General features: G+C 45.2%; 1 protein-coding gene across 5 annotated transcripts in view; it reads right to left on the reverse strand.

The window, feature by feature from the left end:
* The window catches only part of pcbp4 (poly(rC) binding protein 4), a 197,193-nt gene that overhangs the window by 25,400 nt on the left and 157,272 nt on the right, over nucleotides 1-14,521 (reverse strand). For 4 of the 5 annotated variants that reach the window (XM_084929653.1, XM_084929652.1, XM_084929651.1 and 1 more), the window contains 3 exons: nucleotides 12,432-12,503; nucleotides 2,593-2,634; nucleotides 2,433-2,511 (listed from right to left, as the gene is read on the reverse strand). In XM_084929653.1, coding sequence (XP_084785779.1) covers nucleotides 2,433-2,511; nucleotides 2,593-2,634; nucleotides 12,432-12,503 — 193 coding nt within the window. The remainder of the gene's footprint in view (nucleotides 1-2,432; nucleotides 2,512-2,592; nucleotides 2,635-12,431; nucleotides 12,504-14,521) is intronic. The other variant, XM_084929654.1, reaches the window with a different exon arrangement.

A 14,521-nucleotide genomic window follows, 5' to 3' on the forward strand; every position in this document is an offset into this window, starting at 1 on the left:
TGCAGCAGTGTTATGGTTTTATTATAAGCTTTGTGTGACTGCATCAGTGAGCTGGGCTCTTAATTTCCTTTGGAATGACAGAGGGAACCATTATCACACTCTGACTCCTGAGTCTTTAGCACTCAGCCTCAGAGAGCAGACGTTATCGCGTCAGAGGGAGGTGGGGAATCGTCTGGCAACACAGGACACATGGAGGCGTATAGATTAAAGGCAGTGTTAAGTCTAATTGTTGAATGTTGCCATTGTGTTTCTTAAATTTGTACAGTCTTAGTTCAAGCAGTAGGATCAAAGCCATTCCTTTGATCCTGACCACCTCTCCAACCACTCTGTGCTGGGGGAGGTTTTATTGTAGATACATCCTATCTGGAAGATCTGCTTCTTTTGATGTAAGCTTCCTGGGTTTACGACCCTTTGGTCAGCAGGAGGTCTGACACACACACACATTCTCACATAACACACACACACACACATTCTCACATAACACACACATTCTCACATAACACACACACACACACACACACATTCTCACATAACACACACACACACACACACACATTCTCACATAACACACACACACACACACACATTCTCACATAACACACACACACACACATTCTCACATAACACACACACACACACACACACATTCTCACATAACACACACACACACACACACACACACATTCTTACAGAAGTTCACACATATACATACAAATGCCTTTGTCCTAGGACCATGTGGGCGTGGCTTTGTTCTGACGTGTTTTGTGTGAACTGTCTCTCAATTAAAGGCAGCAGGAGGAGGTCAGATCTGGGGGTCATTTTCGTGGTGGACACAGACGAGGCCTCCCTTGCGCAAATAATCGATCGATCGACTGTCTTGTTTTCTTCATGATGAATAAGTCTCTAGAATTAGCGGGGCTTGTGGAAACACAGACCCAACAGGCAGTTCCTGTTAAATGGACGTTTTCCAGGAAGCACAGCGGTTTGCAGTGTTTCAGGTTTCAGTGAGGAGATCAGTCAATAATGAAACTACAGTGAGCACAAAAGCCTCTGTGGCTTTTTTATTTCACAGATCACAAACCGCTCTGTGGCAACACAAACTTATTTTGTTAACCTCTCTGTGGAGTCTGATTTATTATACGGCATATTGAACTATTAATCTGAGCCGGACACCGAGACTGTGAGTCGCTCTTTGTTTTGACTTGTAAATACCTGCAGATTCAGACATGCGGGGGAAAAGAGATGTTAACGAGCAGATCGCTCTGAGGCTAAATATTTACTACAGGTATATGTTTATCTAACACAGATATCAGGTCTACACAGGTCATACTTCTTTGTAATAAATCCAGCTGTCAGATTCACCCAGAGAACATCTGCTAAAGCAGCTCCATCAGTGTGTGAGAGAAAAGCTCTTATATCAGAAGTTAATGATTCTTGGAATGTGTTTGATCAGTAGATTAGTTTGTGGTAGACTCCGATCAGAAGAGAGTCGGGCTAAGGATGGAGGGGGAAGCCCCAGTGTCAGATAAAGAAGGATTATTTTGAACTCGGACTCATGCAAAGCTGCTCGAGCAGAAACTAAGAATCCAAATATTGAGCTGGAAATAAGAGGTTACCTGTAATTCCTTTGGACTGTTAGAAGTGTGTGTGTGTGTGTGTGTGTGTGTGTGTGTGTGTGTGTGTGTGAGCACGTATTCATATCTTTGTGGGGACCAAAAATGGAAGTTTACTATCCCTGTGGGGACCAACAGCCCTTATGGGGACCAAAATGCCCGTCCCTACAAGCTTGATAGAGACTCAGAATGTGGTTTTAGTGTCAGGGTTACAATTGGGTTATGGTTAGGTTTAGGGTCAGGGTCAGGGGGCAGGGAAAGTATTATGTCAATTACATGTCCCCACAAGATATGAATAACCAACGTGTGTGTTTATGAATGCAGTTTTTTGAGAGATGGAGGCAGACCTCATTTTAGATTCTTAGCATCTCTCGCTGTTAATAAAAGACTGAAATGCAGAATGAAGCAACTTTTTAAATCCTCCCTTTGTTACGGTTAAAATGAGGTTTGGGTCAGGATGAGGAGGAGGAAACGCATCGTGTCAGTGGGGCTCAGCTTCATTCCTCCTCCTACACCGTCCTCCCCGACTCTGTTTGTGTGCTGGTTTGGAAGAAGCGTCTCGAGTGCGAGTGGCTTATAAAGCTCTGTGACAGCGACTCGGCTTCGATGCCGCTTACTGACTTCAATCGAAAGTTTTTCCCTCAGACTGGAGGAGAGGCAGCTGAGGGAAATGTGTGACGTATGTGGCCTCAGCGATAAATGAAAACAAAGCACTTTAAGGACGTTTGTTTGGCCAGAGAAGGAAACATGGACTCTTAGTAGAGTTTAAACTGTAGTCTGTGTGTGTGTGTGTGTGTGTGTGTGCGCGCGTGCACATACCAGGCAGTACTTGTGTAGCTGACTGGCTGATGGGGGCCAGGCCTTGCTGCTGCATCGACAGCTGGTGCAGCTTTGCTAACTGACAGGAACAGAGATGGAAATCAGACAGAAACAAGCGATGATATCAAAGATGAGCAGAGTGAATAAAGCAGCTGTTTACCTCTGAGTGAGGAATGCCGTAGTGGCTCTGTACTGCATACGTCTGAAACAGAAAAATACAGAAGTCAAGGTTCACGTTAGCACTTCAGCATCCATCCAGCCTGGAGTTCATCATGAGGTTCAGTTTGATCAAAAGTCCAACAGACAGACAAGAAAAGACAGGAGAGGCTTTAAAATGTGGAAAAGTTTGGTGCGGCTGCTTTAAGGTCATTTAGAGCGATCAGACATCTTCCCTCTGATTAGTGAAAGCTGCAGATGAAGTCTGAGAGAGTTCTGCAGCAACTGTGTTGAAACATATCGTGCATCATTTATGATTTTCCTTAAAAGTTGTAAGAAAATTGTAACACTTTTTTTAAGGTCTCTCTTTGGAAATGAAATATTTTCACCGGCTTGGGAACGCTTCAGTATCTCTGCCGATGAGCTGGAGGTGATGGTCAAGGAGGGGAAGGTTTGGACTTCTCTGCTGACAATGCTGGTTCCCCGACCCGGATAAGCAGCAGCTCCATACCTTCTGCATTTGATCCATCTTTCAGATCTCCATTCGTTTTCAAAGGCGACCGTGGTTCAGGGGGTTGGGGAGCTCATCTGTAACCAGAAGGTCGCCGGTTCGATCCCCCAGCTCTTCCTGTCCTGGTTGTTGTGTCCTTGGGCAAGACACTTTACCTACCGCCTACTGGTCATGGTCAGAGGGGCCGATGGCGCGATATGGCAGCCTCGCTTCTGTCAGTCTGCCCCACGGCAGCTGTGGCTACACCTGTGGTTTGCCTGCACCAGTGTGTGAATGTGAGAGTGAATGAATTGTAAAGTGCTTTGGGTGCCTAGAAAAGCGCTTTATAAAAATCCATTATTATTAAAGTTGATACTTTTGCCGTGATTATAAATTCCTTCGTCGCACGAGTTTCTGTATTTCCTGTGCCTGAAACCAAACCTTCACTCTCACCTGCACCTGTGTCTCCTTTTATTTTTAAATCCTTGAAGATTTTTAATATAGATACAGGGAAGCTTTTGCTCATAATAAAAAGTAGTTGATGAAAAACGTTGACATTTTCCAATCTCTCCGGAGCTTCGGATACAAAGTTAAAGGTCTTTTCCTCCGTCTTCTGCGAGTACAGAGGGAAACGCCGTCAGGATTAATGCTTCGTGATGCTCGGAGTTACTGAAAACACGACTATGAAAACGAGTTTCCCTCGATCATCCAGTCCGTGTTTTATCTGTCCAACATCATGACTCGAGGAGTTTGCAGACGGCTTCCCAAATCCCTCACTGAACTTCAAAGAGGAGCAGCGCGTCCACAGGCGAAGCATGAGACGGCTGCAGGGGAGGCGGTGTGTGTGTGTGTGTGCATGAGCAGGGGGACAAAGTTGGTGTGGATGCCTTCGAGACACTCTGCAGAGATGCTTGGTGCATTTGTGTGTCTCCCTGAGGTTGACCAGCCTTATATAAGAGATCTCAGACTGTGCTGCTGAACTTTTGACTCCTTTTGGCAGCACTCAGGGATGCCCCAAAGACTCTGATTCTATAAGAGTAATGGACCCGTGTGAGCTCTGCCTGGATGCTGTGACGTCTCTGCTTGATATTTATACACCGTTGTGAACCTGAAAGTCTACCAAATGCAAATGGTCCATGCGGGGTCCAACACGGAAAGCACCATATAAATATTTATGCGCCGTTTAATGCATCATGAATGAGAGACGCAGCAGAAAGAGTCTGCTCCTGCACGTCTGGGATTCTCCGAGCAGGAGACGATTGCAGAGAATGTCAGACTGACGCAACTTTGTTCCTCCTTTTAGGAACGACCGTCTGATGTTGGCGCCGATATTTAAGAAGCTCCTCAGTTAGCGCCAAAGAAATCCCAAACTGACGACTTTGGGGGGTTTTTGGCAACTAGTTCCTCCGTGTTTGGACTTCTTTGTTCTAAATAGGTAAATCGGTCCGTGCACGATTACATTGTTTCGCCCATCAAAAAGTCACCTGCATGGATACATCACCTATCGTTGTTTCTTGGACCGATGAATGTTGGCTGGAAAAATTTGACATATCGCCCGACTTTAGGGCAACTGTAAGTCTTTGTAATGCTATAGCCCTTTGTTTTTAGTAAAGACTCATTGTACTGAAGTGTATTAGTACTTATTGCACAAATGCAAATATGCTCACTACACTTCAAATACACAAATTACAACTGATGCTAGTCTCCCCCGCACAAACAGCTGGAGCCTCCGACTGCATGGAAGAAAATTAAGAGTAGCGCTGTGGTCACATCTTTCAAAGCTGTCAGCATGTCTTTCACATAATAATCCTGCTTCGCTTCAGGCTGTTTCAGAGCGTGAAGTTCAACCTCTGAGGAAAAAAAGCTCCTCTGACAGCCGATCACTCAGAAGCGGAGCAGTGACACCTGTCATCTCCAGTAAAGACAGCCAAGAAAGGGAAAGGTCACACTGGAGTAGACACACGTTACTCGTCTAAATCTGATGGATCGTTTGAAGAAAGTGGGACGGAGCTCATTTCCACTGTGACGGGATACACTGCTGCCTCCTGAAGACCCCTCCCTGTGCAATCACGCCACCTATTAACTTCATTTACCGATGAAGCGTTCCTGTTGAGGTGCAGGAACAGTCCCCTCAATTATAAGGCAATGACGCTACAATCAGACACAGTTTTTATTTTTCAGTGGGGATGACTCCGGCTTTCCAGTGCCACTGAGCGCTGAGGATCCAACGCACATCATCATGAAGGGAAACTCGACTAAAGTGTCTTCTACGCGACTGGACTTCTTCAGTGCTAAGACCACCATTTCTCAGATGAGAGGTGAAGCATCTCAGAGGTGCCGTGGTTTTCTTTCCAAGCTCCTTAGACTATCGACCTGCACAGAAACACTAAACTGTCTTCTTCTCTTTGACACCTAAGCTAAAATCTGACGATGGCACATTTTAGCCATTCTGGTAACATCGACTTCAGGCTCCACGATGAACACACGGCACTCGGAAATCCAGATTTCACTGCTTTAAGCACCTCTTTTCCAAACAGCCTGCGTTACCTGCATTTAGTTAAAAGCTTCGTACTAATTTCCTCTAAAAACTCGTTGTTTACTCTCACTGAAACATGCTTAATGCCATTTCAAACACGTTATCACAGCTAATTATCCCACCGGAGAAATCCTCACAGCTGCAATCTCGAAATAAAGATTAACGTTTAATCCCAGACATGACTCCATGACTACTGCAGATGAGTTTGTCACCAGAGCGAGAGACGCAATCATCGACTCGTCACAAACGCAGTATACGAATCCTCTTCGTCTCTCAGTCACTGCCTCCTCTTCCTCTCTCTGCAGCCTTAATAATGAATTAAAGGCGTTAATCTCCTCACGCTGACACTGAACTCTGCATTAACCCTCCCTCTATTTCTTCTTCCATCACAGCTCTTTTCTGTAAAACCTCTTCGTTTCAAACATTCCTTCACATCCTTTTCTTCGTACTCTCCTGCCATCACTTCCCTACAGTCACGTGATGAATACCTGGTTCTTCTGAATGATTTGTGGCCACATTTTAACCAGTACGAGCCAATCGGGAAGCTGCTGATCAGTGGACCTAACTGTCATGAGAGGAGTGTAAAAGATCTGATCAATCATCAATCACGTATGTAAGTAACAATATTCTGATAATATTCTTCACAGGAAAACTGACACTGATGTCACTCCTGATTGGCAAAAACACACCAAAGCAGAGCGACTGTGCCTCTGCGGTTAAACATCTTTTTATCGATTTGTTACCAAAAACGAGGTTTTTCTACATTTCTCTTCATTTCTCCTCCCCCAGTCTCCTCGTCTCACCCCCCCCCACCTGTCACTTCATCCCTCCGTCTCTCCTCCCATCCGTCCCATGGAGCCTCCGCTAGCTAGTGTTGTTTGAACTGACGTTCCCAAGGCTGTGAGCCTGACAAACAATATGCATTTACACACACACACACACACACACACACCACTTAGCTATAGTTGGCGTGCAGGCCTGTCAGTGTGATGGAGTAAAGTGCTCTTCTGTTCTACTTCGCACACTTGTGTTGTTTCTAGAGTTCTATTTGTCATCCTGTCTGTGAGCCACGCTGTCTCTGTGTCTCTGAGGACAAATGGCTGATCTGCAGCGAAGTCAGTGAGCTTAGTTTGGCTAACTTGGTCCATGTAAAGCTTTTATCCCATTTAACCTGTGTGTGTTGCTGCCAGCGTGGATCTGTCTCCAGGTCAGTGGCTCACAAAGATTCTCTGTTTTGGGTTCTGCTTCTTTATAATCGTCCGTTTACTTACTGCAGTTTTAGTACAATCACACAGCCGGGACGATAAACGAGAGCTGTGGCGAAGCTCCAACACAACAACGTGTCAAAAACGCTGTTTTAAAACATTTACAGGTAGTTTTACTTTCAGAACAACAGACGTGCAGTTGGTGAGCGTCTGCTAGCTGTTGCTAGCTGAAACTGCTCTCAAAACCCTCCTTGTGACTGCTTTGGTCACTAACAGGTTGCCATGGTTACCTCTAGTTTATATGGAAGACGCAGACTCATCTGCAAACATTTGCCACCTACTCGCTCAGCAAACGAAGAACGTGATGCCAACTGGAAACAGAGACGATTTATCTTCAAAGTAAAAGTTGCTCCTTTTGAAATGTGTTGGTTTCAGGCTGAGGCCCGAGCTTTTACTTTGAAGGCAAACCTTCTCCACGTCCTCTCTGTGACGCGCTGCCGCTCGGTCGTTAGTTAGCAAAGCGAGTTGGTGTCTGGTGATCAAAAACAATCACACAGAGGTTTTTGGTGCAGCATCCTCACTGTGACCAGTTTCACTCGGCCAATCTCTGTGACTCAGGCAAGCTCTTTTAGCTCCTCCCCCTTAATGCAAACTTTCTTCTGATTGGTTGCCCCTCACAAGCTCAAGGTCTGACCCACCCACAGGTGGGCTGAGCTGCTGTTGTCTCAGCCTCCTGACGCACTTATGGTTCATCAACTTTAAAATCCAGGTGACTTTCTTCTCAAGTTATTTCATTCACAAACTTGGGCGTCCAAGAATGAAAAAGCTGAATAAATCCACTTTAATATCAGATTTAAACATTTCTTATAGTGTGAATAAGACACGCAAAGAACAAAAATGGTAAATTCTAACACACAACACGACCTGCTGAGTGACTTCATGCTTCGCGCTGATCCCAGGGACTTTATTCTAAATGTTTCACGGCTTAATTACGATTGATTTTGGCTTGAATCCTTTTCCCGATTAAGAAACAAGGAGATCATTCACCATTTGCTAAAGATGTAGCACTTTCACAGCACCAGCAGTTTCTTCTGACTAAAATCTGAAATACTGGATGTCGAGAAGCCCGAGAATAAAAAAATTATATTTGAAAATAAAAAAACTCGACTAAATGAGCTGAGTGAACTCTCAATAACTCGTTTATTCTGGTAATCATTTCAATTTACCTCGAGTCAGAATAACATTTTACACTGAAGCAGCCGAGCTTGTATTCACTCCATTCAGCTCAAACAAGAAAAGAGAAGTTCATTCCACTAAATTGCTTTTCCGAGGTTACCGTGTGTTTGTCTCTGCTTTTCTCCACGAGGTTTTCAGCTTTGTCGGGCAGACGCTGCCGACTGTGGATCTGGGTTTCAAAGGCAAAGGTGACGACGGGAAAAACACCGTTTAAAAGCGCTGAGAGGGGATGTGTGCATCTTTTATGAAGCCATGAGCCGCTGCAGTCACACCCTCAGATGATCACTCACAGAGGCTCTGCTGGATGAAAGAATTTTAAATGTAGAAGCAACGCTGCCCGAGGCCGCTTTTAAACCAACACGACGCAGCGATGGCGGGTTCAGCGTCTGGCTGAAGGACGTTTGGCTAATGACGGCGACACACCAGCCGCAACAAACTGACCTCAGACCGTTACGTCTAGTCTGAACACCCGCGCCCTTGACATGAAGCTATTTATGCACCAGCGCTCACCGGGGGGAAAAAACCTCGTAGAAGAGGCGCAAAATTTCATCAGATTGTAGGTTTGATTTATGCACGAGTACACGTGAGATATGTGAGAAAATCTGGATACACTTCAAGACGATAAGAGCTCAGAAATTATGCTCAGATCAGTAAGTCACATAATTTCAGTTACAGTCACACAACACACACAACAAACCCAAACACATTAAAGTGGATTTAACATAACTGCATAAACCTGACCTGACCTACAGGCTGATGTACTGCCAGCTCGCAGACTATTCATCACGCTGTCCTAAAACAGCTTAGGAGAGATTAATGGCCAAAATCTGCTATCTGCTCACTTCCTGCATGGTGCAGGTGCTGTTAGCAAAACATGAAGTCAAGAATAACGTGAACTCCTGGGCCATGAGTTCAGGGTTCAACACAGCAACAACGAGGCTCAGCGGTCAAACAAATACGGTTATTAAAAACGGTAAATAGAAGCAGAGTCTGTCACATGACAGTGATGGTGTAACCCGTGAGTTCAAATCTATCCTTGGACTACTACAAATATGACATCAGGTCCAGAGCAGGAAATACGACTGTTTTAAAATTACTTGCAGCCAACGGGGAAAACAAAGAAAACCCCCAAAACTATATTAACTCTGAGAAAGGCTCCGGTCCAATATGGATAAGCGGAAGAGAACGGATGGATGGACATATTAAATCTATAAAACCATATTTCTTGATCTTTCTTACTGATGAGAAGGACAGACAAAGCCTGTCTGTGCTCACAGGTCTGTAAAAGGAAACTGACTGGTCAGCAGACAACGATTTCACCCCCGCTGGTCTCTGATCTCAAACGCAGCCCGCTCCAGAGCAGGTTAGCTGCATAAGTTACCATGGTGATGTGCACGCAGGGTTAACCCTGAAGTCCTGAAACCCGCTTCGATGTAAAGACCTCTGCTTGTTCAGACGATGACCGCCGGTCACGAGGCACCGCCCATAATCTCCAAACCTCAACCTCAACAACCAGCATCCAAGTAACATCGACCAGAATCACCATCCCCGATGGTGCTGCATCATTTCTTTTATTATTGTGTGAATGAAGGCATCATGGTTATTATTAATACCTGTGTTTTTAAGGTATTTTGCTGGAGACATGATATTTTCCTGTAAATGTGATTAAAATTGCAGTTTTGTTGCAGGTGAGCTTCATGAGCTGCTTTAACGTGCCAGACTGCAGGTGTGTGTCTGTCTCCTAGAAACGACATTTAATTAGAGCTAATGTGCATCAGAAAATGCTCTTTGAGGGAACTCGGTGATGTTTGCATCGAGTTTACGAGTAACTTAATGAAGAAATGTTGTTAATTAACATATCTGAGACTCCATTAGAGTCTCAAGGAAGTTTGTGGTACTCAACATATCCAGCACGGCAACACACCGTGGAGCTCTGGTTCAGCTGCTGCAAAGCAGCACAGCTGTTATTGAGCATTGGAATAATGAGGCTGTATTGAGTGTTTGTGCTTTTGATAGCATCCCACCTGCTGTACGTTTTGGATTCATTAAGCCCCTTTTAAGCCTGTTTGAGGACTGTGAACCTGATGGCAGCCCTCAAGGATACAAGCACATAAAAAATGACCCGTGCATTCCCCGATCCATCCTCGCAATTCTAGCCAACGGTTGTACGGCCGTTTCACAGGCTCTACTCCTGCTTCATTTGTGTTTCAGAGCAAACAATGAGTCGGGGGAAAATTCCTTAACGGATGCGTTTCCTGGGAGGTGAAAGCACCGAGAGCGAGGAGGCCGACCCCTCTCAGCTTTTAACGGCCATTAAACTCGCAGGGAGGAGCTGCTCAGCATCCCCGCTCGTCTCTTCATCTTTCCCTCTCCTTCCCTGCACTTATTTTTTCCCGTCTCGATTCGTCACTTCTCTCTTCCTCCTCGATTCCGTGTTTTTCTTTGCCTGTTTTGTACTTTTTCTCCACGGCATTCGTCTTCGCTCAGCCTCGGCTATCGTGCGCCTGCATTTTGTTTGCTTTTAATGTGAAAAAGAAGATTCATGTTTACTGAGCTCCTCTGTGCAGAGGTGTTAATCTGGCATCCTTGACCGCACTGACCATCTGTTTTTACAATGCCAGTGTCGGCTGCAGCGCAGCAGCAGCATGATTGAATTCAGGTCCTTTGGCTCGCTCCCCGGCCCGAGGGAGGCGGTTGTTTACCTGCCTCACACGACCGACCGAAACAAAAAGATCCGTTGATTTAGAGCGAAAACTGAAACAAAGCGCTGGCGTGTGTTGGCAATGAACCATTTAAGCAAAAATCTGAATAAATAGGAGGCAAGCTTTTGCATTGTGTGGGGAATGAGGACCGAATGGGAAGAAGGGATTTGAGCTGCAAATTGAGTGCAGCTGAAAAACGACATAATTATCCTGAGAAAAATTTGAGTTATGTGAATAGAATTATATAAAACAGCAAACTGAGGACTTTGCAAACAAAGACACTTGAAAGAGTTTTTCAGGAACTTTTATATTGTTCTATGAACTTTTGCCAAACACGTCACGTTTGAAACTTTGTCAAATCTTTTAGTTTAGTCAGATTTTTCTACTCCTACTTTCTACTAGTATTTGCAGCCCAACCCAAGGGACTTTATATTTGTAAGGTCTTGATCCTCCAATGACAGGTCATCTCTCATGAGTAGCACTGGGTGCTCCAAAAGAAGCAGGCTCAGGGAGGGGCAGCCACCTCCCTCACACCACTGTATGTATTTTCAGTAGGTGTTCTCCCAAAGATTGTGGGACACGGCTGCAGGTTCAACCGTGCAGAAACAGGATGAGCCCAAGAAAATGAACTCCAGCAGGCCACCGGTGTGAACGTCTCTGACCAAACAATCAGACACAGACTTCATGAAGGTGTGTCTTGTGTCTTGAGGGCCATCAGTAGACCCTGTGCTCACGGCCCGGGACTACGGAGCCCCGTTGGCCGTAGAATACCAGCAGTGGCAGGTCCACAGCAGATGCCCTGGGTTTCTCAGAAATGAGAGCAGGTTCACCCTGAGCACACGTGACAGACGTGGAACGCTCTCATGGAGAACGTTATGTCTGTAAGATCGTTCAGCGTGAGTGTTTGGTGGTGGATCAGCGATGGTCATGGATGGACGCACAGACCTGTACAGGCCAGGCAGCAGCACCCTGACTGCCATCAGGTATGGGGATGAAATCCTCGGACTCGTTGCCAGAGGCTGCGCTGGTGCAGTGTGTCCTGGGTTCCTCCTGGTGTACGACATGTGGTGAGAGCGTGCAGGCAGTTCCTGGAGGATGAAGGAATCGATGCCACCGATGGCCCTCGGGCTCGTCTGATCTAAATCTAATAGAAGACCTCTTGGACGTCACCAGGTTGCCCCTCAGACTGTCCTGATCTAGGAGGACATCCCCCAGGACACCGTTCATCGTATTAGGAGCGTGCGCCGCCATTTTCAGACAAGCATACAAGACAAGCACGTGGACCAACTGCTGAGTACCGTTTCGAGTTGCTGCAGTGACTAGCCTGATGCATCATCACTTTGATTTTCAGAGCTCTGCAGGTCCTTTCATTCCTAACGCTGAGTCCATATCAGTGCTGATAGATGTGTTTTAAGTGTGTTCTCTAATCTTTTGAGCAGTGTATATATTTGAACTCGCAAAATGAAATCATTAAACTTTTACAAATGTTTGCAGGGCTTCTCATTACATCGTATAGTGAACACATTTCAGTCTGGAGCAGCTGACTGCAGCTCTAAATGTTTCCATCTTTCCAACCCAGCTTCCAGTCAAAGCAGCTCGTTGGTAGATGGAAACAAAGGCAGTGATGCAGTGACCTTTGACCCTCGACCCTTGCCCCCAGGCGGCCATACTCACTTGCTGCAGGTCCACTCCTCCCTGTGCCACTGAGAACAGGGGGTGAGAGCCAAAGTCTGAAGCCTCGAACACCTTCAGCCGGCACAGAGAGACACAAGCAGAGTCAACGCCACGGTTAGAGCTCAGAACTGATCAAACATGAACAACCTGGATCCTTCACTGCCACAGCTGTTCAACGTACAGCTAAACCTGTGTGAGGCATGCAGCGTGGACACTGTTACACACTAACTAATGTCACGCTGGTTCAAATCTCCCCTAGAAATTAAAGTAATGCACAGTCACCTCATGAGACTATTAAACTTGAGTTAGTAAAGGAACAGGGACAAGAACTGATCCCAGCTTTTACCATATAAATAAACAATTATTATACTTATGAAAGCATTATACATACAATGTCTCACTAACTGTAAAAGCAGCAATAATTGTGTTAATTTAATAAGAAAAATGTGGCCTTTAATTTTACGAGTGTCCTTAAAAACAACTACAGGGAGTGCAGAATTATTAGGCAAATGAGTATTTTGTCGACACCATCCTCTGCATGCATGTTGTCTTACTCCAAGCTGTATAGGCTCGAAAGCCTACTACCAATTAAGCATATTAGGTGATGTGCATCTCTGTAATGAGAAGGGGTGTGGTCTAATGACATCAACACCCTATATCAGGTGTGCATAATTATTAGGCAACTTCCTTTCCTTTGGCAAAATGGGTCAAAAGAAGGACTTGACAGGCTCAGAAAAGTCAAAAATAGTGAGATATCTTGCAGAGGGATGCAGCAGTCTCAAAATTGCAAAGCTTCTGAAGCGTGATCATCGAACAATCAAGCGTTTCATTCAAAATAGTCAACAGGGTCGCAAGAAGCGTGTGGAAAAACCAAGGCGCAAAATAACTGCCCATGAACTGAGAAAAGTCAAGCGTGCAGCTGCCAAGATGCCACTTGCCACCAGTTTGGCCATATTTCAGAGCTGCAACATCACTGGAGTGCCCAAAAGCACAAGGTGTGCAATACTCAGAGACATGGCCAAGGTAAGAAAGGCTGAAAGACGACCACCACTGAACAAGACACACATGCTGAAACGTCAAGACTGGGCCAAGAAATATCTCAAGACTGGTTTTTCTAAGGTTTTATGGACTGATGACATGAGAGTGAGTCTTGATGGGCCAGATGGATGGGCCCGTGGCTGGATTGGTAAAGGGCAGAGAGCTCCAGTCCGACTCAGACGCCAGCAAGGTGGAGGTGGAGTACTGGTTTGGGCTGGTATCATCAAAGATGAGCTTGTGGGGCCTTTTCGGGTTGAGGATGGAGTCAAGCTCAACTCCCAGTCCTACTGCCAGTTTCTGGAAGACACCTTCTTCAAGCAGTGGTACAGGAAGAAGTCTGCATCCTTCAAGAAAAACATGATTTTCATGCAGGACAATGCTCCATCACACGCGTCCAAGTACTCCACAGCGTGGCTGGCAAGAAAGGGTATAAAAGAAGAAAAACTAATGACATGGCCTCCTTGTTCACCTGATCTGAACCCCATTGAGAACCTGTGGTCCATCATCAAATGTGAGATTTACAAGGAGGGAAAACAGTACACCTCTCTGAACAGTGTCTGGGAGGCTGTGGTTGCTGCTGCACGCAATGTTGATGGTGAACAGATCAAAACACGGACAGAATCCATGGATGGCAGGCTTTTGAGTGTCCTTGCAAAGAAAGGTGGCTATATTGGTCGCTGATTTGTTTTTGTTTTGTTTTTGAATGTCAGAAATGTATATTTGTGAATGTGGAGATGTTATATTGGTTTCACTGGTAAAAATAAATGATTGAAATGGGTATATATTTGTTTTTTGTTAAGTTGCCTAATAATTATGCACAGTAATAGTCACCTGCACACACAGATATCCCCCTAAAATAGCTAAAACTAAAAACAAACTAAAAACTACTTCCAAAAACATTCAGCTTTGATATTAATGAGTTTTTTGGGTTCATTGAGAACATGGTTGTTGTTCATTAATAAAATTATTCCTCAAAAATACAACTTGCCTAATAATTCTGCACTCCCTGTAGAAGATTTTCTTCATCATGTGAGCAGTGTTACTCAGCTGAT

This window comes from Perissodus microlepis, chromosome 5 (assembly GCF_051167445.1).
Source record: "Perissodus microlepis isolate ML-2025 ecotype Zambia chromosome 5, ASM5116744v1, whole genome shotgun sequence".
NCBI lineage: Eukaryota > Metazoa > Chordata > Actinopteri > Cichliformes > Cichlidae > Perissodus > Perissodus microlepis.